The sequence below is a fragment of the Delphinapterus leucas genome, chromosome 2, assembly GCF_059928025.1.
Source record: "Delphinapterus leucas isolate spDelLeu-1000000601 "Yukka" chromosome 2, BTC_Dleu_Yukka2, whole genome shotgun sequence".
Taxonomy (NCBI): domain Eukaryota; kingdom Metazoa; phylum Chordata; class Mammalia; order Artiodactyla; family Monodontidae; genus Delphinapterus; species Delphinapterus leucas.
In genome coordinates this window covers 89,799,818-89,824,621 of record NC_143130.1, presented here as the reverse complement: position 1 = coordinate 89,824,621, position 24,804 = coordinate 89,799,818, and the positions used below count along the sequence as shown (strand labels likewise).

The window sequence follows — 24,804 nt, the reverse complement described above, 5'->3', positions numbered from 1 at the left end:
GTAAGAATGTGAAGCAATAGGCTACTTTAGATGTAAGGTGGATGGGAAGTCCTCTCTGTTTTTAGCTGAGAGCTTAAGGACGAGAAGAAACCAGACATGAGACAACATTCTTGAACCTTTTCCACTTAAACATCCTCAGAACTAGCCACAAATCTCATCTAAAACCAAGTCACTTTCATTTTTAACCACCAAAATGGTATCACTCTCATGAATCACCCACCACCAGGCTTGGTTACCAATGACTTGTGACTATTTCCCACAGTCAAATGGCCACCCATCTCATTAATCAAAGAACATGCCACCACTTTCAAAGCAAGTCTGTTGGGGTTAGAAAATTTAGGTTCTGATGCTTTGTCAGTAACTGGCTTTGTAATCCTGGAAAAGTAATTTGACCTCTCCAAGACTTGGTTGACCATCCATAAAATGGTAAATACAATGCCTCACTAATCAAAATCCCAACAAGATTTTTTATAAAGCATGAGAAGTTGATTTGCAAGATCTAGAAGAAAAAATGTGAAAAAGAGCTACTAAATATTTTAAGAATAGTAAGGGTAGCCCTTGTTTACCAAATTCCAAAACACAACATAAAGCTACACTCATGATAGTACCAGAGCAAGAACAGAGAAACATAAGGAAAAAGAAATACACAGGTTACGTCAGTTTTGAACACTGTACTGACCACCTATTATGTGCCAGGCAGTGGGCTTATGGTGGGGCTACTAAGATGAGGGCCACCCGTTCTTGCCTTCAAGATGTTCTAGATCTGTTATAACAGATGTGATCATGTGGCTTGGGGAAGAAAACAGAAAAGACTTAGGAAAAGAAAACCCTTGAGCATGGGCTTGTTCATGAAATAGCAGTGTGTTGAGGAAAGGGCATTCCAGAGACAGGAGACACTACATATGAGTATATAAAAACAACAGACAGACTGTTGAGTTTGAGGAAAGTTTGAGAAGAGTAAGAGAAGAGAAACGGAAGGATCAGACAGTCATCTCAACACCATACTTCACCCCACAAGTAAAGCAGGGTCATTGAAAGGCTTTAAGCAAGGGAAAGATATAACTACAACTGTACTTTAGAAAGATTACTCAGATGGCCAGATGAAAGAGTTAGGAGAAGGGGTAAAACATTACAGACTAGTTAAGAGGCTTTTGCAAAAATGGTAAAATCCTGAATTAGGGACATGTAGACAGAAATGAGGAGACCCAACAGAACACAGTGGCTGATTGGATGAAGGGGAGCAGAGGAGCTGAGGTCTCACCGCCCCCCGATTTCTGGTGTATAGATGACTAGGTGGATGGGAGACCCATTCCTCCAAGGAAAGGGAAAGGAATGTAGGCTTATGGTAGAAGAAGGTGTAAACTTCAAAGTTCTAAATTCAGTCCCACAATACCAAACGTTAAGTAACTAACATTTCATTGTAAGAAACAACTGTTTACCATAAGTAATGAAGATCAAATATTTACCTGTTCTTCATTGAGTTTTAATGCTTGTATTTGGGTCTCCAGTGCTTTTATTTGTGCTTCAAGCTGAATTTCTCTTTCTTTTCCATTCTGAAAGAGTTTCTGTGATTCTCGAAGGCTGAGGGCCAAACCATCCTTTTCATCTAGAGTATTTAAAATTTTTCTATAAATAATATGTTACTGTAGAGGGACCCTATACTGTAGAGGGACCCTAATTGTCACAATCTCTATCAAATATCAGATCTATATCACATAAATGTTGTAGTATTTAATTCAATTCAGATAATGAAATTCACTTGATTTCGAGAAAACTAGAAAGGTTTCAAATTTTTTTTTTTTTTTTTTTTTTTACAGAACAGGAACCACTCTCTTCAAAAGTCTTAATGTATCCCTTTGAGGACCAAAAGGTCCCCTAACAATCATTTCAGCATTTGTTACTTGAGAAGCTACATAGATATGACAAACACCTGCTAATCAAAGAAGGAATCTGAGGACAAATTACTTTCTATACATACTTGCAATGAACGCTTAAATTCACCTAATCTTATATTCTTACCACATACTTTATTGTAACAGTTCACAAGTTCTCACAAAATAAATTTCATGAGCATTACAGAAAGAGATCTTTTCACTATCAAGTCTGAAATGAGCTGGAGTTCAGTCACAAAATTATTCTACAAAGCAAAGTTCAACACTGACCAAAACTACAGCAAGCATGAAGAGTAAGCAATTATAATTTGAAATCTGCGTTTACACTATGTGCTTCTCCCAGAGATGACTGCATTTTCTCCTTGGCACTCCCAAAGCAGTTCAGGATCACAAACTCTTACTTGGATTAAAACATTATGCTAATTTGTAGGCTCAGAAAATGTACTGCAAACTAAACACAAGTCTCTTTGGGAATTGGAGGTAAACCATGTAAGGATACAACAACTTTTTAGGATGGAATGCTATCAGCATATTTAAATAGTGTTCACTGATCCTAACAGAATAGAAAGAAGGGAAATAATGAGGACCTCAAAATGTACATTCTGGAGAGAAATCCAAGGCAATGGGTCAAAAGTCCTAGATTTTCGTTTCGTGCTGACTAATTCACTCTGAGCCGCTGACCAAGTACGTCAACCTCTCTAAGCTTCTTATTTAAAATGAGGTTATTGGAAACAATCTATCTAGCTCAACTGACCTCATACATGACAGCACCCAACAGTTGTTATCTTACCTTTTATTATCAGAAGCTGGTGATTCAGATATCTAATTTGACGTTCGCTTGCATTTAACTTTTCAACTAAATTGTCTAGTTGTCTCTCCTTTGCTTTGTTAAGAACCTGTAGTTGAATAATCTGCATATTTTCTACAGAGTCTGCTTTGGAATTAAAGACAATTTATTAGATAAAAGCATAGCAAAATATAAATTTGTGGTCATTTAGGACAATGTTTAGGACAATGTTTTTCGAACTACAAATACAACTCATCAGAGTATCATGAAATCAATTCAGCAGACTGTGATTAGCATTTTGAATAAAAAATGTTACCAAACCACAACTGGGGTCTGCTCACCCACACACAGTAAAGCCAATCTACCGACACCAGGTTCTGGTGAAGGAAAGTGCAGCGTTTATTGTAAGGTGCCGTACAAGAAGTCCGGAACAGCTGATGCTCAGAAAGCCCGAACTCCTTGTATGGCGCCTTACAATAATGCTGCACTTTCCCTCAACACAACCCGGTGTCAGTAGATTGGCTTTACTACACTCGGGTGAGCAGACCCAAGTTTTGGTTTGGTAACAAGATTAAATAGAATATATCAGAGTGTATCATGTAGTAGAGATCAGTATTATTATGTGAAACTTCTGTTTCATTTACATAATATTTATATAGATAAATATTATAGACCACATCACAATGTAAAAATTGTACTTCTTACTATGGTCACTTCCAGAAAAGTCACTAGTTTGGTGTATAACTCTGAATCGCTACCATTTTGGCTAATGAAAAATAAGTATAGGGAATTCTCTGGTGGTCCAGTGGTTATGACCCCGCGCGTTCACCTCCGAGGGCATGGGTTCAATCCCTGGTTGGGGAACTAAGATCCCGCAAGCTGTGCGGCATGGCCAGGAAAAAAAAAAAAAAAGAAAAAGAAAAAGAAAAGGAAGTATATATCAATTGCAAAGGAATAGAGTTCCATGCTTTCATAAAATTGAAAAAATAAAACTACATCAACTTCTATAAAACCATTTTCAAAGAAAATTTCTAGACATCCTTCTTAAACTATTTTATTTTAAGCAGGAATGAATGCATATTTATACTGGCACAGAAATGCTGAATTAATAAATTAAAGAATAGATTAATAAAGAATTTTGAGGTCTTCTTTCAGAAACAAAGTCATTTTAAGGACCACTTAAAAATCATTGGGGGAAAAAAAGAAAAATGTGATTTGTAGGAGAAGGATAATCCTTCAACTACACAATGACAAATATTTTTCATTTCCTAAAAGAACAATGCTTCTACATGCTAACAAATAAAACAGTCTTCTGTTTAAAAAAAGACATGGTTAAACCCCCAAAAATTGAAGACTGAAAACTCTGTTACAAGTCAAACTCCTCTTGGGCCTTAGAACAGGGCTAGCCCAGAATAAACACAGTCTACAAGCCACTCCTCTCTTCAAACTCAATTTTTTAAACTACTGTTACTAAGAAGCTATAATCACTAAATTAGGCACTACCATTAAGTTATTTAATTAACTTCCAAATGTCAAATTTAGGCAAATGTGTAACTGACTTAAACAAAAAATAAATCAATGTGATAAAATGCAGACTGTTAAGGAAGTGATGAAAGGTGATATATGCAAAACAACCAGGAGCTATAAATGTAACTGAACACAGCAGAACTGAAAGAGTAACGCCAAGATATCAGGCCACTGTTGGGATACTTACTTATTTACTCAACCCCAAAACAGTTAGGCCATACACACTATCCACTTCCACAAAAATTCAGGAAAAAGAGAGGCTACCCCCGCACATTTGCTGATGACTCCCTGGGGGAAAAGGCATTCTGGCCGCCTCCCCGGTAACTACCCTGTAGTCTAAGCATGAGATGGAAGCAGCACCATAAAGTTAGGGCCACTAAGTCCAGTTTTCCTGTTGGCACAGTGCCAGAAACCCAGAATATCCAGTATGACTTTCCCCTGCTTCTTAAATGTAAAACAAACAAAGAAAAAACTTGCTGTCACACTCTAGAATCACAGTGGCTCTTCAACACTGGAAGTCATTTCACATGCCAGAGAGTATGATAACAAAAGTTGGACATATGAAAACACTGATTCAGGCTAGTCAGGTACAAGTTTGGTTTTGAATGTTTAGATCGCCTCAAAATTCTCTAGTAGCACTTTTCTCATTCATATTGATACATACACTATGTAAAAGAAATTATTTGGGCAAGTGTCACATGACTAAACCTGAGATATAAGTCTAGTTTTAATTATGAGTATAAAGTAATTTATATCAGAGTTGCCTATTACAGTAAAACTCTAAAAACCAAAAGAAAAAATTAAGATAGTGGTTGACTTACATTTCTATATAACGAAAAATCTAAGATTGAAAGGAAAACTACATTTCACTTTCCAAATTAGATTTCAGTTAAAAAAATATATGAAGTTAATGAAGTCTTAACCAACTAAAATGACTAAGATATAATACAGCTGAGAAAATTTATTTTAATTTTTCATTAAGGAAAATTTCAAATATATAAGAAGGTAGAGAGAAGAATACAATGAATCCCATGAACCTGTCTCCTAGATTCAACGATTGTGAATTCATGGCCAATCTTGCTTTATCTATATCCCCACCCAAACTTACCCCCCAACAACATGATATTTGAAGTCATTTCTAGACTTCATTATCAGTTTATTCATTAATACTTCAGAATATATCTCTTAAAATAGGACCCTTTAAAAAAATTCCATTATCATACTTAAAAATAATAATTCTTGAACATGCTCAAAGTGCTCAAAGCTCTCCAATTATGTGATTAAGAAATAAATATAAACTTGATACCTACTTTCACTAGCTCCTAAAAATTGCTGTTGCAGGCCTTCAAATGTGTCACTTCCTGCGATGTCCTGGGCTGGTGAGCCATTATTCTGGGCAGAAGACTGATAAGGTTTATATGTCACTTTATATGATTCCAAAGCTTGACAACTGGGACCTTGTGACATACCAAATTGCTATTACAAGATGATAAACGAAATTGACAATTAGGATTTGGTCTTTGCTTCAAAAATTATCTGAATTAGACAACTTAGTTTTGCTATAGAACTTAATTGTGGTACAATTACAAACTTTATACATACATCTTTGCTTAAAAATAGCACTTATTGTTATTTAACACTGTTCGTTGAAAGCCTGCAATTGTACTTTTGAGCATATAATGGGGCCAATTCCATAAATAACACTCAAGAATTCCAGTAAGATTGCAATAACAAGATACATATGCAATATGCATATGCAATAACAAGAACGTGATACAATGCTTCATATGTAATAAATACTCAATAACTTTTGTGGGATGAATAACATTTTATAGAGATGGAAGAGAAAATGACCACCTTAGAAGGACCAGAAAATTATCCTGTCATCAGGCGACACAGAATATCTATTGGCAAAATGAGGCATTCACTGTCATTGAGAAAGTCTAAGAAGAAGCTAACTGTATCCTAAGGCCTTGCTTCATCAAACTCTCCCAGGGAGCAAAAAAAAGTGTTTCTTTGCTCAACATTCATCCTGTCTACTGCTATATCATCACAAAACAGATATCAGCTCTGAAGCATCTGACCCAAAATCTGTGATGAGGTAGACAATCAAGGTAACTGACTGGTGTCATCTAGGATTAACCGCTTTCAAACTATATCAAGATACCTGAACGTAGCTTTTCACTGGAGCATAGTAAATGGTAGAAGCCAGAAACAGCAATAAATGGAGATGGCTATTCTCTGACAGACTTAACTTTTAATGTTTAATTGTTTCCACAAAGTCTCTATTTTAAAATTCTCATTTAAGATTACTTAGATTGTAAACAGAAAACAGCATGACTAATTCAGCATGAGCCTGAATAAATGCACTCTCAACAATATTCGTACTTAAATCTTACTGTTGCACTTACGAATATTAATGACACACACACAGCAGATGCGTGTACACACATACACAAATTCTTGAAAGTAAAGTCAAGTTCTTACAATACCTGAAAATGATTCCTTTGAGGATCAGAAAATGTGATTACATTGGTTGGTTGGCTGTTGAATTCCTGCCTCTGACCGCTGGCATATGGCCTAAAGTTTTCAGGAAGGTCATATAAATCAGTCTGTTCATATTTACTCGGAGGGCTATAACCACTACCGCCTTCATCTCCACCTCCTTCAGGATGATACCCAGGATGCTGGTCTTCAGTTCTACTTTGATTCTCTTCCCAGCCGTTGCCCCTTTTCTCTCCAATATACACATCCCGAATCTCATTGTAGTCCTATTAGATAACAAGAGTAAAAGAAAAGCACTAAGATCTGTTCCCACCCTCATCAAAGTCATTATCACACCAGATACTTACATTTACACTTGGAGATTTAGGCAGCACTTGATGCTCATTCCAGTTCATCGCCAATTGCTCAGAATGATGTGGTCTTGAGAAAAAATCAATACTTTAGATTAGAGCCTATCACTTATTTGGACATACACATCACAAAGAACCTCAGGATTTTAACGTGTTTTCCCTCCAAACTTCATCTGAAAGTTTAAGAATTAGTCTACAATTTTACAATCATATCCATTATTATTGTCTGCAAGAGAATCTAAAGAAAAAGACATAGAATTGTGATACACAAGGGAAAGGGATTTGGGGTCCTTACTCTTCCTCTCTGCCATCCTCACTGCAGTCCGAATAGTGGAGTTCGGGGGAGGACAGGTCATCATCATCCAGCATATCGTGAGGAAGGTCTGTGAGTAACTGCTGCAACTGAGACAGGAAGGTCAGCGTCGATATCACATTGGCTTAAACACAAGATGCCAAACCAAAGCTGCCTTGGAACGAGTGATTTTGACTGTAGAAGTCAAAGAAGTTCCTAATTTCTCTATGTAATCAATGTCTTAAATTCCACAGGAATTACGTTCATCATTTCACTTGGGGAAAGGGAAACACATAAACATCAGGATTTATATTAGAAGGCTTTACCTTCTTCTACAAAGGTCTTAGATTCAAGTACACATACAACAGGATTTTCAAATTTCTTTAGGCAAACACAGCAAGTCATAATAATGGTACAATCACTGTATCATGTTGTATCATGTTATGGATTCTACCAGTAATCAGACCTGGAGAACTTGACAATCAGACACCCCCTGAGGGAATCTGAGTAGCCAGATGTGCTTTGCCCAGGTGATAAGGGTAGCAGCAGCAGCAGGTGGCCTAGAAGCCCTTAAAAGCTCAATAATGTGATAGAAACCTCTTGGGGAGTGACTAATTGGTAGACAGCCATCCAGTTCCAATGATGAAAAGATATACAATGGTTGGCTCTTATAAACAGTTGAGTAAAAAGAAGCTGTAAGATTCAGGGGTTTACAGATACCAAGCACTGTCAAAAGCATGACTCTAGGGGCTTCCCTGGTGGCGCAGTGGTTGAGAGTCCGCCTGCCGATGCAGGGGACATGGGTTCGTGCCCCGGTCCGGGAGGATCCCACATGCCGCGGAGCGGCTGGGCCCGTGAGCCATGGCCGCTGAGCCTGCGCGTCCGGAGCTTGTGCTCCACAGCGGGAGAGGCCACAGCAGTGAGAGGCCCGCGTACCGCAAAAAAAAAAAAAAAGCATGACTCTAAAACTGACATAAAAGCACATGACTTTGCTCTCCATTTTCCTAGAAAAATTACATCTTTAGTATTCTCTCTTATAACAACTAGATAAATTCACTCAAGTTTCAAGATAAACCGTGATAAAGAGACAAATGAATTGTCTAATTTGTTGAACTTCAATATCTATAAATGTCTTTCTTCAAATCCCAATACAATAGCTTAAAATTTGTAATAATAAGATTCAAATATTATGTTACTAAAGAGTCAACAGACTGCTTGTAATGACTTCTCTTTAAAAGTTAAGCACCAGTTAGATTAGTAAGCTGACCAAGTCCCTCCACAGTGTGTAAATCAATCCTGTAAAATTATGCGATGAGTGAGTTTAAAGATATTAAATACTCTATAAAGCCCTGGAGGAAAAAAAAATGAGCTGCTTCTTAGTCTATGGAAGGTCCCCTCTCCAATTTCTCTGCCATTAGAATAAAAGAAATGAAATGTAGCTATATAACATATCTGGGTATTACATTTATAATCAAAAAATGTTCTTAAATAAAACGCATATGGTGAAAGTTAAATAAAAATATTCTAAGAAAGGTCTGAAAGGAATGCCCCAACTGTTAACTGAGTTTTGGTGAAGGCAAATTTGGGAATGGAAGTGGGGTCCGTGAGGTGGGGAAGGGGACGCTTCCTCACCCACATAACATATTTCTAACACTCACTGGATTGTTTGTTTACAGGTATTCTCAGTCCATTTGGTTCTTTAAAGATGCAACAAGAGAAAAATATTCTAGTCCAATGAAAAGTTATCATGATACTGATATTAACCAAGACCCTGACTTATTGATCACTTGCTCACAAAGGTAATTGAAACATCATTTTGAGAATTAGCTGTATTAGAGTTGATCCAAAGATATAAAGAATAAGAAACACTAAAAACAAAACAGAACACATCAACATATCAGTATACCACATGTGACTAAAGAGAAAGGTAACAAAATGATTTCACAAAGAAACAAAATTCACTAAGAAAAAATAATCTATGAGATCTTTACGGAAAAAAAAGAGTATACCCACATATAACACAGGGGAAAAAAAACAAAATAAATGTTTTGTACTTACATCACGTAAGGACTCCTGTACAGAAAGAATATTTTCTTCTAAACCTGCAGTGAGGTTTAAGTACATAGCCTTATAATTTAGAGGAACCCTGACAGGCACATCTAAACAGTACATTTATCCCCCCTCACAGAGACAGAAAAAGCTACACAATAATTAAGCAGTTCTCGTAGCTTTCTTTGTGACACCACAAAATTAATCAAACTGGCATCAATGGAGGAAGATTAATTTGAGCATAAGCAGTAAGTTCATCAAAATGGTTCTGGATCCACAGGTAAACTTACAAGTAGCAAAATAATCCCTACTGTATTTAGTGTTTTATAGAATATTTTACACCTGTACTAACATTTTTAAATCATTTCATTCACCTTCAAAAAATTTTTCCATTAAGTTCTTTGGCAATAGGTGGGCCATATTCCTTGGTTTCCATAACTTTGAGGGCAGAGAGAGGCCATTCAGGAACAAAATCCCAGCCCCCCCAGGTTTCCATTCCTGGGATCAAAGTGTACCCTCCTCATATATACACTGTCAAATAGATTTTTCTTTGGGTCATTGAACCTTGTGCCATGAAACACAAAATTACAATATCAACTTACACATGTTACAAAACAGAGAATTTTAGAAACTAAATTTTCCTCATTAAAGATCCACCAGACTACCAAATATGGATTCAAAGACAATGATAGCAATCCTTATAAATGGCAAGATTTAATTCCACTCATCACATTTGGAAGAAATACTGCTTTTTGGTTGCAAATGCAATCTTCTTGGTGGAATATTATTGAATATCAGCTGAGTTTAATAATTAAGGAGATACCTTCCCTAGAAAAAAGATAATTTACCATTGCTAAGGCGCCTATTGAAATGCATTCTAAACTATTCTATAAACTCCTCTCCCTTTACTAATTCATGTGTTTGTTCCTGAAAAATAAAAAAATGAGGGCATTTTACTCAAAGAACTTCAGCAACAAAACACTTTACAATAACCCACATAGAACATCCAAAAAGCCTAGTTTAAGGGGAATGTAAAACGGAGAACATGTAAAACTTTCGTTGGGATTCTTCGGCTTTAATTAACTAAACAGACTGTCTTCAGAGTCTATAATCCTTGATATTCATGAAAGCAAGAGTTCTCAGATTACAAACCATACAATACATCTTCTCCCCAGAGAAGAGCAGCAAATGGAGTGGCCAACATTCATCTGTGTTTTGAACAGGTTACCCAACAAGTACACTGATGAAAAGATCCTGATATTTTAAAATATGAATTATTAAATAATGCTTTCATCGATACACACCAAGTAGAATCTTCATTTTAGCCTCACAGCCAAGTTAAAAACATCCTTGAAAAGGCCCAACGTGGGACTGACAAAGGGCCAAAAACCTTGATAGCTAGAGCTTTAGTCTATGAATTATACTATGCATGGAATTTTTTTTTAACCCATTCCATTAGTTAAAACAAATTTTACAATGTTAGTGGGGAAGACTTTGCCTAGATTGCCACACATCTGAAAAAGAAACATGGCAACATTTACTAGACAAATACCTGCTACACTGCAGGTGACACATAATACAACTTTAGGCCTGGAATGAACACTGGAGCTCCTCCAAGCCAAACCTCTCCTTCTAAATGTGAGCACACCAAGGCCCAGAGAAGGTCAGGGGCATGCCCATGAAAGTAAGAATTACAGTCCCACAGCCAGCACCGGAACCTGAATCTCTCCATTCCCACTCCTATCTTCTTCCACATGACATTCAGTCAGTCACTGGAAGACAAGCTTCTACCTGTCCGTATACGAGCAAGCGTCAGTCTGCCAGAGAGAGTTCAGTGTTTTTGTCCCCACTGTTGACAGTCCCTGAAAAATACCTATATATTATGGGAAACAGTTCAAAGGTACACTCGAGATAAAGTATAAGAAATTGCTAAAAGAAAACAGAATATGACAGGAACAAAAAAATACAATATGAACACTCAACCATTTGTTTCTTTGCTTTTCTTACGTGACGACGAGAAAATTCCACTAAATAAGTCAAATAATATTGTATAAAATGTAAACAAATGCTAGCCTTACAACTCCCCCTAGTGGGGACAAAATATCAAAAATGTTTCCAGAAGTAACATCAAACAAGGCAGTTAAAAGTGGAAGAAAGGCTATGCAATGGAAAGCCTAACCTCTAAAATACACGATTCCAAGCTCAATTGAGCTTATTATTCTACTAGAGAAGTACTGATATAAAAACTAAGAGAGACTCAAATCAGTATTCCCAGGTACAAGTGTCTGTCTGCCATCTGCTACTCAAACCGCTTACCTTTCTACTCAAGATCATTTTGCAGGCTTCAAATAATATCGTCACTCAATGAAGGATCATCAGCAAGTATTATCTTGATAAGCACAGATTACTAAGTACTTCTGCCCCAAACCACCAGCTCCAAAATACATACTTACATACATAATTTTACCATCTAGAACCAAGCAATAATCCCAGAGCTACTTCTGGTGACACTGCAGAAAGTACAGGTACGCACCAGCAAACTATGAGATCCCAACTGTGGCTTTATCAGTAACTTTGAAGCTTACAGCAACTGCAGTGACAACAACTATATGTCTGTAATATTCAATGATGAAATTGCAAAGTATAGTAACTTTAGGTGAAAAATATTTTGCAAAATCATATTGTTACATTATGAATGAGTTAATGAAAAAACTTTTGAAGTCCTCTTCTCTGGGCCAGCTTTACAAGTAGAAGTTTGCCTAGAGTACTTTGGATGAGGTCTACTTAGTAGGTGTCCTTCTTGTTACATCAGCAGTTCTCAAAGTAACGTGCTCCAAGAAGTTGTGAGGAAAATGAGTGATACGAATATTAATTACTATGGTACTATATCTCCATGGTATTCTCACCCTTCCTCACCTGCACCCTAATTTGCTCTGTTTACTGTGGAGGAGATGGAGTTTCCGGTGAAACACTGGGTGAGGCTGTGGGTTATGCATTTCTTTGCTATGCCTTGGAACACAGTGGTCAAGTTTTTACCAATAGACCATTTAGAACTGTAGCGATTTAGAAATGATTATAGTGCCTTACTTTTCTGCAAAATTCTTGGAGGTTGTCTCAAAATATGGGTCTATCTGTAGTGGTCTGTGGCTTGAGATTCCACTGGTCTAAATGTCCTCTGAATACTGAATCACTTTACTAAATCCTTTCCCTTTCCGAAGATTAAATGCATTCTCCATTTACTCTTCAATGCAAACAATGGAGGGAATAGAAACGCAAAAGTCCAGATCATCACTGCAGAGCTGCTAATTAGGATGGCATGGAGGTTGGAATTTGACTATGGCTTATTCACTGACTTATGGGCAAGTGTGGACAACACCCCAGCTGATCCCAAAGCACCCAAATCGAACAGTTTGGTAAAGCAGATTGTATTAGCAACTGGCCATTCACACTAGACGGTCAAAATCAGGATTATTCTGCCATTTACAGAGAGGGGATCTCACAAATCCTTAGCAGGGTAGCCTATGAGTCAGATACGGCCTGCTTGGCTAGCTCTACAGCACATCCTTGTGATGCAAGCATTCCACCTACATAAATGAATTAAATACAAAGCGATTCATTAAGTAGAGAAAGCAATGTGTATTAGCCTACTACTAACACTAAATCCACCTGGCAATCCCAAAGCTACCAACCAGGCAGGCATGAAAAGACCATTCTTTTCTTTAACCACTTAAGGCTGTAAACTACTCTGTTATTGTAGGGTCAGGGAGATTGAGGAAGTGGAAAAGGCTTCTGGATATGAAAACGAACTTAGGTGTGATCAACCAATTTATTATTTTAACTTGCTTTGACAAAATATACATACAGCTGAATTTTTATGAATAGTTCTGAATTTTACTGCTGAAACTCTCTAACCTCTGATCTCAATTCTTCCCTTGTAGCAATTTTTTAAAAAAAAGGTAAAAATACTTTTTACTAACATGAAACAATTTTTATTAATATGACCCATAATCATCACATTAGAGTCAAGTTAGCTAAATATTCTTTTCTTCCACTCTGCTAGAAACACTCATTCTTAGATACTTCACCTCTTAACAACACCTTTTACTCTGGAAATTCCCTACCCTACCCCAGCACATAATCTACCAAGAAGTGATCCCACTGGCTATTGTCCATAGCAGCGGGCCCCAGCCCGCTTTGGCACCAGGGACCGGTTTTGTGGAAGACAATTTTTCCATGGAGCGGGTGGTGGCGGGGAGTGGTCCAGGCGGTAATGTGGGTGATGGGGGACGATGGGGAGTGGCAGATGAAGCTTTGCCTGCTGGCCCACTGCTCACCTCCTGCTGTGCGGCCCGGTTCCTAACAGGCCACCGACCAGTTCCCGTCCACAGCCTGGGGACTGGGGACTCCTGTTCTATATCATCTAGAATTTACTGCCTCCTTAACTAATACCCCCTTTAAAACTTTCACCACACAACACACCTGGCAGTACATTCTCTCTAATACCCTACCCATCTTTTCCAATGAAAAAAATCACCTGTCAGATTATTTTTTCTCCTTCTTTAAAATCTACTATAGTAACTACTTAAACAGATCCTCTCAAAAATCCCAGTAGCTAAATTACAGAGAACTACCCAAAAGCCATCAAGGTCGTGAAAACCTCATGCTGTGAGTTCACAAAGTAAGAGAAAATCCTCACCTCCCCCCCCCCCCCGCCCTTGCCACCAACAATTGTTGGTGAAGGCCCCTGTCAAAATCCAGAAACCCTGGAAAGGGTCACAAACTCCAGTGCCCTCAGTGACTTGGCAGAGAATTTACAAGAATGAAGCTGGCAGGTCCAAGTGCACAAGCCCATGTCAGGAGGTGGAGGGGGGTTGGGCGGGAGGGACTGTGGCCAGGTCGGACGGGAGAGCCACTGCCCAGCTCCAGCCCACTTGCTGCCATGTGCAGACACGTGCCACATGTGGCCCAGGCTTAGGATGTTTCAAGACAGGTCAGAAATTCTGGATTACTACATGAAATTTTCTAATCTTTAAATACAGATTCAATTTTTTAAAAACACTGTGCAACCAAACAATACATGTCTATGGACAAAATCCACTCAGAGACAGATGCCAGCTTTCTGTCTCTACCCTAACTCTATTGCCAGCCACGTGGGCAACTGACCCTACTCTTTGCTTCCTATTAATACAAATGGTCCACGGTGACTCTTAAAAAGAATTACTTTACATATTAGAAAATGGGTCATATGATGGAAGCAAACTAAGTGTGCATCGACAGATGAATGGATAAAGATGTGATGTATGTACACAATGGAATATTCCTAAGCCATAAAAAAGAATGAAATAATGCCATTTGCAATAACATGGATGGACCTAGAGATTATCATACTAAGTGAAGTAAGTCAGACAGAGAAAGACAAATATCATATGATATCACTTATATGTGGAATCTAGAAAAATGATACAAAGGAACTTATTTACAAAACAGAAATAGACTCACGGACATAGAAAACAAACTTATCGGAGGAGGAACCAAGATGGCGGAGTAGAAGGACGTGCTCTCACTCCCCCTTGCGGGAACACCAGAATCACAACTAGCTGCTGGACAATCATCAACAGGAAGACACTGGAACTCACCAAAAAGATACCCCACATCCAAAGACAAAGGAGAAGCCACAATGAGACGGTAGGAGGGGTGCAATCACAGCAAAATCAAATCCCATAACTGCTGGGTGGGTGACTCACAGACTGGAGAACACTTATACCACAGAAGTCCACCCACTGGAGTGAAGGTTCTGAGTCCCACGTCAGGCTTCCCAACCTGGGGGTCCGGCAACAGGAGGAGGAATTCCTAGAGAATCAGACTTTGAAGGCTAGTGGGAATTGACTGCAGGACTTCGACAGGACTGGGGGAAACAGAGACTCCACTCTTGGGGGGCACACACAAAGTAGTGTGCGCATCGGGACCCAGGGGAAGGAGCAGTGACCCCGGGGGAGACTGAACCAGACCTACCTGCTAGTGTTGCAGGGTCTCCTGCAGAAGCAGGGGGCGCTCTGTTTCACCATGGGGACAAGGACACTGGCAGCAGAAGTTCTGGGAAGTACTCTTTGGCGTGAGCCCTCCCAGAGTCTGTCATTAGCCCCACCAAAGACCCCAGGTAGGCTCCAGTGTTGGGTTGCCTCAGGCAAAACAACCAATAGGGAGGGAACCCAGCCCCACCTGTCAACAGTCAACTGGATTAATGTCTTACTGAGCTCTGCCCACCAGAGCAACAGTCAGCTCTACCCACCACCAGTCCCTCCCATCAAGCCTCTTAGATAGCCTCATCCACCAGAGGGCAGACAGCAGAAGCAAGAAGAACTACAGTCTTGCAGCCTGTGGAACAAAAACCACATTCACAGAAAGATAGACAAGATGAAAAGGCAGAGGGCTATGTACCAGAAGAAGGAACAACATAAAACCCCAGAAAAACAACTAAATGAAGTGGAGATAGGCAACCTTCCAGAAAAAGAATTCAGAATAATGATAGTGAAGATGATCCAGGACCTTGGAAAAAGAAAGGAAGCAAAGATCGAGAAGATGCAAGAATGTTTAACAAAGACCTAGAAGAATTAAAGAACAAACAAACAGAGATGAACAATACAATAACTGAAATGAAAGCTACACTAGAAGGAATCAATAGCAGAATAACTGAGGCAGAAGAACGGATAAGTGACCTGGAAGACAAAATGGTGGAATTCACTGCTGCAGAACAGACTAAAGAAAAAAGAATGAAAAGAAATGAAGACAGCCTAAGAGACCTCTGGGACAACATTAAACACAACAACATTCGCATTATAGGGGTCCCAGATGGAGAAGAGAGAGACAAAGGAACAGAGAAAATATTTGAAGAGATTATAGTCGAAAACTTCCCTAACATGGGAAACAAAATAGCCACCCAAGTCCAGGAATCACAGAGAGTCCCATACAGGATAAACCCAAGGAGAAACACACCAAGACACATAATAATCAAACTGGCAAAAATTAAAGACAAAGAAAAATTATTGAAAGCAGCAAGGAAAAATTGACAAATAACATACAAGGGAACTCCCATAAGGTTAACAGCTGATGTCTCCACAGAAACTCTTCAAGCCAGAAGGGAGTGGCATGATATACTTAAAGTGATGAAAGGGAAGAACCTACAACCAAGATTACTCTACCTGGCAAGGATCTCATTCAGATTCGATGGACAAATGAAAAGCTTTACAGACAAGCAAAAGCTAAGAGAATTCAGCACCACCAAACCAGCTCTACAACAAATGCTAAAGCAATTTCTCTAAGTGGGAAACACAAGAGAAGAAAAGGACCTACAAAAACAAACCCAAAACAACTAAGAAAATGGTCACAGGAACATACATATCGATAATTACTTTAAACGTGAATGGATTAAATGCTCCAACCAAAAGACACAGGCATCTGAATGGATACAAAAACAAGACCTATACATATGCTGTCTACAAGAGACCCACTTCAGACATAGGGACACATACAGACTGAAAGTGAGGGGATGGAAAAAGATATTCCATGCAAATGGAAATCAAAAGAAAGCTGGAGTAGCTATATTCATATCAGATAAAATAGACTTTAAAATAAAGAATGTTACAAGAGACAATGAAGGACACTACATAATGATCAAGGGATCAATCCAAGAAGAAGATATAACAATTATAAATATATATGCACCCAACAGAGGAGCACCTCAATACATAAGGCAACTGCTAACAGCTGTAAAAGAGGAAATTGACAGAAACACAATAATAGTGGGGGACTTTAACACCTCACTTACAGCAATGGACAGATCATCCAAAATGAAAATACATAAAGAAACAGAAGCTTTAAATGACACAATAGACCAGATAGATTTAATTGATACTTATAGGACATTCCATCCAAAAACAGCAGATTACACTTTCTTCTCAAGTGTGCATTGAACATTCTCCAGGATAGATCACATCTTGGGTCACAAATCAAGCCTCAGTAAATTTAAGAAAATTGAAATCATATCAATAACCTTTTCTGACCACAACACTATGAGATTAGAAATCAATTACAGGGCAAAAAACGTAAAAAACACAAACACATGGAGGCTAAACAATACATTACTAAATAACCAAGAGATGACTGAAGAAATCAAAGAGGAAATCAAAAAATACCTAGAGACAAATGACAATGAAAACACAACGACCCAAAACCTATGGGATGCAGCAAAAGCAGTTCTAAGAGAGAAGTTTATAGCTATACAAGCCTACCTCAGGAAACAAGAAAAATCTCAAGTAAACAATCTAAACTTACACCTAAAGGAACTAGAGAAAGAAGAACAAACAAAACACAAAGTTAGCAGAAAGAAATCATAAAGATCAGAGCAGAAATAAATGAAATAGAGACAAAGAAAACAATAGCAAAGATCAGTAAAACTAAAAGCTGGTTCTTTGAGAATATAAACACAACTGATAAACCATTAGCCAGACTCATCAAGAAAAAGAGGAAGAGGACTCAAATCAATAAGATTAGAAATGAAAGAGGAGAAGTTACAACAGACACTGCAGAAATACAAAGCACCCTAAGAGACTACTACAAGCAACGTTATGCCAATAAAATGGACAACCTGGAAGAAATGGACAAATTCTTAGAAAGGTATAACCTTCCAAGACTGAACAACGAGGAAACAGAAAATATGAACAGACCAATCACAAGTAATGAAATTGAAACTGTGATTAAAAATCTTCCAACAAACAAAAGTCCAGGACCAGATGGCTTCACAGGTGAACTCTATGAAACATTTAGAGAAGAGCTAACACCCATCCTTCTCAAACGCTTCCAAAAAATTGCACAGGAAGGAAAACTCCCAAACTCATTCTATGAGGCCACCATCACCCTGATACCAAAAACAGACAGACCAATATCACTGATGAATATAGATGCAAAAATCCTCAACAAAATACTAGCAAACAGAATCCAACAACACATTAAAAGGATCATACACCACGATCAAGTGGGATTTATCCCAGGGATGCAAGGATTCTTCAGTATATGCAAATCAATCAATGTGATACACCATATTAACAAATAGAAGAATAAAAACCATATGATCAGCTCAATAGATGCAGAAAAAGCTTTTGACAAAATTCAACACCCATTTATGATAAAAAGTCTCCAGAAAGTGGGCATAGAGGGAACCTACCTCAACATAATAAAGGCCATATATGACAAACCCACAGCAAACATCATTCTCAATAGTGAAAAACTGAAAGCATTTCCTCTAAGATCAGGAAGGAGACAAGGATGTCCACTCTCACAACTATTATTCAACATAGCTTTGGAAGTCCTAGCCATGGCAATCAGAGAAGAAAAAGAAATAAAAGGAATACAAATTGGAAAAGAAGAAGTAAAACTGTCACTGTTTGCAGATGACATGATACTATACATAGAGAATCCTAAAAATGCCACCAGAAAACTACTAGAGCAAATCAATGAATTTGGTAAAGTTACAGGATACAAAATTAATGCACAGAAATCTCTGGTATTCCTATACAGTAATGATGAAAAATCTGAAATAGAAATTATGGAAACATTCCCATTTACCATTGCAACAAAAAGAATAAAATATCTAGGAATCAACCTAGGAGACAAAAGACCTGTATTCAGAAAACTATAACACGCTGATGAAAGAAATTAAAGATGATACCAACAGATGGAGAGATATACCATGTTCTTGGATTGGAAGAATCAATATTGTGAAAATGACTATACTACCCAAAGCAATCTACAGATTCAATGCAATCCCTATCAAATTACCATTGGCATTTTTTATGGAACTAGAACAAATCATCTTAAAATTTGTATGGAGACACAAAGACTCTGAATAGCAAAAGCAGTCTTGAGGGAAAAAAACAGAGCTGGAGGAATCAGACTCCCTGACTTCAGACTATACTACAAAGCTACAGTAATCAGGACAATATGGTACTGGGACAAAAACAGAAACATAGATCAATGGAACAAGATGGAAAGCCCAGAGATAAACCCACACACCTATGGTCAACTAATCTATGACAAAGGAGGCAAAGATATACAATGGAGAAAAGACAGTCTCTTCAATAAGTGGTGCTGGGAAAACTGGACAGCTACATGTAAAAGAATGAAAATAGAACACTCCCTAAAACCATACACAAAAATAAACTCAAAATGGATTCGAGACCTAAGTGTAAGACCAGACACTATAAAACTCTTAGAGGAAAACATAGGAAGAACATTCTTTGACATAAATCACAGCAAGATCTTTTTTGATCCACCTCCTAGAGTAATGGAAATAAAAACAAAAATAAACAAATGGGACCTAATGAAACTTCAAAGCTTTTACACAGCTAAGGAAACCATAAACAAGGCAAAAAGACAACCCTCAGAATGGGAAAAAACATTTGCAAACGAATCAACAAAGGATTAATCTCCAAAATATATAAACAGCTCATGCAGCTCAATATTAAAGAAACAAACAACCCAATCCAAGAATTGGCAGAAGACCTAAATAGACATTTCTCCAAAGAAGATACACAGATGGCCAAGAAGCACACGGAAAGCTGCTCAACATCACTAATTATTAGAGAAATGCAAGTCAAAACTACAATGAGGTATCACCTCACACCTGTTAGAATGGACATCATCAGAAAATCTACAAACAACAATTGCTGGAGAGGGTGCGGAGAAAAGAGAACCCTCTTGCACTGTTGGTGAGAATGTAAACTGATACAGCCACTATGGAGAACAGTATGGAGGTTCCTTAAAAAACTAAAAATAGAGTTACCATATGATCCAGCAATCCCACTACTGGGCATATACCCAGAGAAAACCATAATTCAAAAAGACACATGTACCCCAATGCTCACTGCAGCACTATTTACAATAGCCAGGTCATGGAAGCAACCTAAATGCCCATTACAGAGGAATGGATAAAGAAGTTGAGGTACATATATACAATGGAATATTACTCAGCCATAAAAAGGAACAAAATTGAGTCATTTGTTGAGATGTGGACGGATCTAGAGACTGTCATACAGAGTGAAGTTAGTCAGAAAGAGAAAAACAAATATCGTATATTAACGCATGTATGTGGAACCTAGAAAAGTGGTACAGATGAACCGGTTTGCAGGGCAGGAGTTGAGACCGAGATGTAGAGAACAAATGTATGGACACCAAGGGGTGAAAACCGTGGTAGGGTGGGGATGGTGGTGTGATGAATTGGGTGATTGGGATTGACATGTATACACTGATGTGTATAAAATTGATGACTAATAAGAACCTGCCATAAAAAGAAACAACTAATACTAAACTTTCTTTGGGTTATTTGTATGGAAATATGTTAATATAAATGTTTCAGACATTACATGAAACTTCTAAAAATCTTAAATGTTCTGGTATAATGTTATAAGTCATAATTCTAGTTATTACTTTAAAATGTGTATCTCAGAAATAACTACATTTCTTTGTCAATTGCATTATTCTGAACTTTCTTCAAATCTTTAACCGTGGTCATTTTTAAGTCTTTTGTCATTTACAGACAGTTCTGGGTGCACTCTGATGCTTTTGCAAATATGTTCCTATAAAAGGGTTTCATCTTCAAGGAATTCATGGAAAAGACTCTGACAAGTACAGGTTTCTGGTAACTGACTATTCTGCTGAACTGAATGAATAAGCATTTTCAGAACTCTAATGGAAAACTGATGAATTCATAAAAGTGGTAACAAAAGATCAAGAGGAAAAAAAATTAATTACATGGGACTGAGTGAACTGATGAGGATGATAACTTTTGTGACATTCTGTTTGAATAAAAAAAAAAATCCCACAAGGACTCAGAGGCAAAAAATATACAAATCAACTTTCACTGCAAAGTAAAGGAGCTGTTACAGTGGAGGATTCCTGGACTGAATGTCAATATTATGACATAGTATGAGTGTGTTTCGTGTTTGGTAATTGCAATCATTGTTGCTTTTGTTGTGGTCATCCATTTACAAGGCTTGGTGTCAGTCTATTTATCTCTTGTAAAAATAAAATACAGTGTGTGTGTGTGTGTGTGTGTGAGAGGAAAAAAAAAAAAAAGCCACCCAGAATTGGCCTAAAAATAAAGCAAGAAAGAAAGAGAACAAACTTATGGTTACCAATGGGGAAAGGGGGGAGGGATAAATTAGGAGTTTGGGATTAACACATATACACTACTATATAAAATCGATAACCAACAAGGACCTACTGTGTAACACATGGAACTATACTCAATATCTTGTAATAACCTATAATGGAAAAGAACCTAAAAAAAGAATATATATATATATATAACTGAATCACTTTGCTGTACAGCTGAAATGAACACAACATTGTAAGTCAACTATATTTCAATAAAGAATTTAAAAAACACCTGAAAAAACGAATGGGTCATAGCAACATTCAGTGCAAAAGCAGCGTGTTATCGCAGTCAATCAAGAAATCTGACTCAAACTAAAAACAATCATAACAAGCAAATTGATTCCCACCAGCTGCTACTATTACTACTGGGCCAAGGATTTCGCTACACACACACACACACACACACACACACACACACACACACAAATATGATCTCTTACTCCTTTTCTCCTGTAATCTCGTCGCACAACACAGCATTCAGGAAGATCTTTCAAATAATACAGTCAGATAGCACTTCCCTGCTTAAAATCCTCCACTGGCTTCCCACTGCCCCTAGGATAAAATACAAACACTCTCCCTTGACGCGCCGTGACCGGGCCCAGACCACCTCTTCCCCACCTCCACCACTCACCCCTTGCTCACACAGTCCTGATACCACAGCCTTCTGGCTGCTTCACAGATATGCAGGGTCTGCTGCCTACTTCCAGGCTTTACACTGGTTGTGTCCGAGCCTAGGGCATCCTTCCCGGGCTTCTGTGAGGCTGCTCCCTCTCATGAGTCAAGGCTCAGCTCAAACATTTCCTCCTCCGAGAGGTCTTCCCTCACCAGTTCCTGGCTGGTTGCCTTAATATCACCTTACCCTGTCTCCCTGTTATTTGTCAGTGCTAAATCAGCCCTCACACAGATTGCTTTACTCGCCTGTTTGCTTGTTCACCGGCGGCCCCCACGCGGATGCAGGCTACCCGAAGCAAGGGAACCTGCTGGGCTCGCCCATGCAAGTAGGCCTCTGCCCCAAGACCAACCACTACCTCCTAAATGAAAAGCGCTTCAGCAATCTAACCATCTATCTAGGGCATCGTACACAGTTATGTTTCATTCTTGTCCAAAAGAAGGAAGCATTCCACTCATCTACCTTTCAAAAGTCCAGATGCTGATCAAGTTTTGGGGCTTTGGAAAAAAAAAAAAGAACCATAAATCCTTCAAAATGACACAAAATGATGTAATTTTGGTCAGGATACAAAATTGTTTAAGATTGGGTTTAGAATTCTTTTTCTGAATAACTTACCTCTTTCTCCCTTTCATAGTCTTCTTTGTCATATTCTTCATCTTCATTTTGCGTCTGCAGTGCCACACTGCCAAAGTCTAGTGACATGGTCCTCCTGCGGGAACAGAAAGATGTTTGGTTTCTAAATAGCCCAGAAAATCTCCCCAGACCAAACTACATAAGAGATGCCATACACAAACAGACAGGAGCAGCTAGGGAGAAGATAGATGTAACTAATGTATGACAAATGGTTAGTATTCCAACTATAAAGAGAATTCTTACAAATTAATCATGATTCACAGAAAACAGCTTTTATGACAGAAATTCATGAAAATGAGAAAATGCCGAAAGCTAATAAACCTACAACTAGACCTTTCTAGTGGTCTGGAAAGAATAACTCAAACAGTAAGATTTTTGTCCACACACAAAAATAAGATAATAATAATGAACCAGGAATATGCCAAAACATACAAATTTTAAGAATACGCTCAAAGTTTCTAATTTGATATATTAAAGACGGCACAGGTAGCATCCTCCACAACTTGCTTCATCTTCTGAATATCACAAATCCAAATGTCATGTTTTTCAGAAAGAGAGCCACTAAATCCTGAGTTAATGATTGCTCCCCAAAAAACATTTACAATCCAGTAAACTCCACAGAGCACACAACAAAAATATGTGTTAGGACGTTCCTGGTGGTGCAGCGGTTAAGAATCCGCCTGCCAATGCAGGGGACACAAGTTCAAGCCCTGGTCCAGGAAGATCCCACATGCTACTAAACAACTAAGCCCATGCGCCACAGCTACTGAGCCTGTGCTCTAGAGCCCGCGAGCCACAACTACTGAGCCTACGTGCCACAACTACTGAAGCCCGTGCACCTAGAGCCCGTGCTCCGCAACAAGAGAAGCCATCACAATGAGAAGCCCGCGCACCACAACGAAGAGTAGCTCCCGCTCGCTGCAACCAGAGAAAGCCCTCACACAGTAATGAAGACCCAACACAGCCAAAATTAAATTTAAAATATATATATATATGTATATGTGTTAAATGTCCTGCTCTTAAGCTTGATAAAATCAAGTTCTAGCAAAAAATACTCAGGAAAAACAGAAGTGAAGGATGTGAAGCTATGACACTGTCCCAAAGCAGCAGCAAGACTTCCCTGGAGAATGGTCACTGCTGTGGCAGAAGCAGCAGCAGGAAATGGGTTTTCAAGTACTTACGGTCAAAAGACTGCTGATGATTTGAATTATACTTAGGGATCCTGACACTACACAGAAACTACCCAGAATTTCAAAACTCTGAACAATCCTGACAAAAAAGTACGCAAGCATCATCAATTACACAGCCTAATGCTGTCCTCTATTCAGTCCACTCTTGTGCATGCCAATGAAATGCACTTTGATGTGAGGCTGGGCCACAGATCATACACTCACTTTTCAGGCTCTAAAATGTCATTAAACTGGAAGTGGAATGAGAAGCATACACCTGGCAATCCAAACATATTTTACCATAAAGAACTTAGCTCCCTCGTGTTGACAGTAGAGAACTAACATCACAAACTTTTATGTAAGCCAAAAGCTCTATATCAAAAGATATTCCTCTTCATCAGCTCTAAGGTGCCCTTGATGGTATGACACAGTTCTGGTCTGTACCACTAAGAAAAAGATGTGGCCAACTAAATCATGACATATCATTAACTTTAAAATGCAGCCTCTTTGTAGATGTTAAAATGTGAAAAGAAGGGAGCTCCTGGGCGGTCCAGTGGTTAGAACTTGGCGCTTTCACTGCCGTGACCTGGGTTCAGTCCCTGGTCAGGGAATTAAGATCCTGCAAGCCACATGGAGCGGCAAAAAACAAAAGTGAAAAGAAAATGTGCACATTATAATAGATGAAATATGGTATTACAGATTAACACAAATATGAATTTC

The 24,804-nt window shown here is 38.4% G+C and overlaps 1 protein-coding gene across 2 annotated transcripts in view; it reads right to left on the bottom strand.

Annotated features, from left to right (window-relative positions):
• The window catches only part of CEP152 (centrosomal protein 152), a 102,943-nt gene that overhangs the window by 70,760 nt on the left and 7,379 nt on the right, over positions 1-24,804 (bottom strand). Inside the window, exons 2-8 of one of the 2 annotated variants that reach the window (XM_089907264.1) lie at positions 22,898-22,991; positions 7,357-7,463; positions 7,059-7,131; positions 6,699-6,977; positions 5,517-5,682; positions 2,683-2,826; positions 1,467-1,606 (exon numbers count right to left, since the gene is read on the bottom strand). In XM_089907264.1, coding sequence (XP_089763390.1) covers positions 1,467-1,606; positions 2,683-2,826; positions 5,517-5,682; positions 6,699-6,977; positions 7,059-7,131; positions 7,357-7,463; positions 22,898-22,984 — 996 coding nt within the window. In that variant the 5' untranslated portion in view covers positions 22,985-22,991. The remainder of the gene's footprint in view (positions 1-1,466; positions 1,607-2,682; positions 2,827-5,516; positions 5,683-6,698; positions 6,978-7,058; positions 7,132-7,356; positions 7,464-22,897; positions 22,992-24,804) is intronic. The other variant, XM_022587158.2, reaches the window with a different exon arrangement.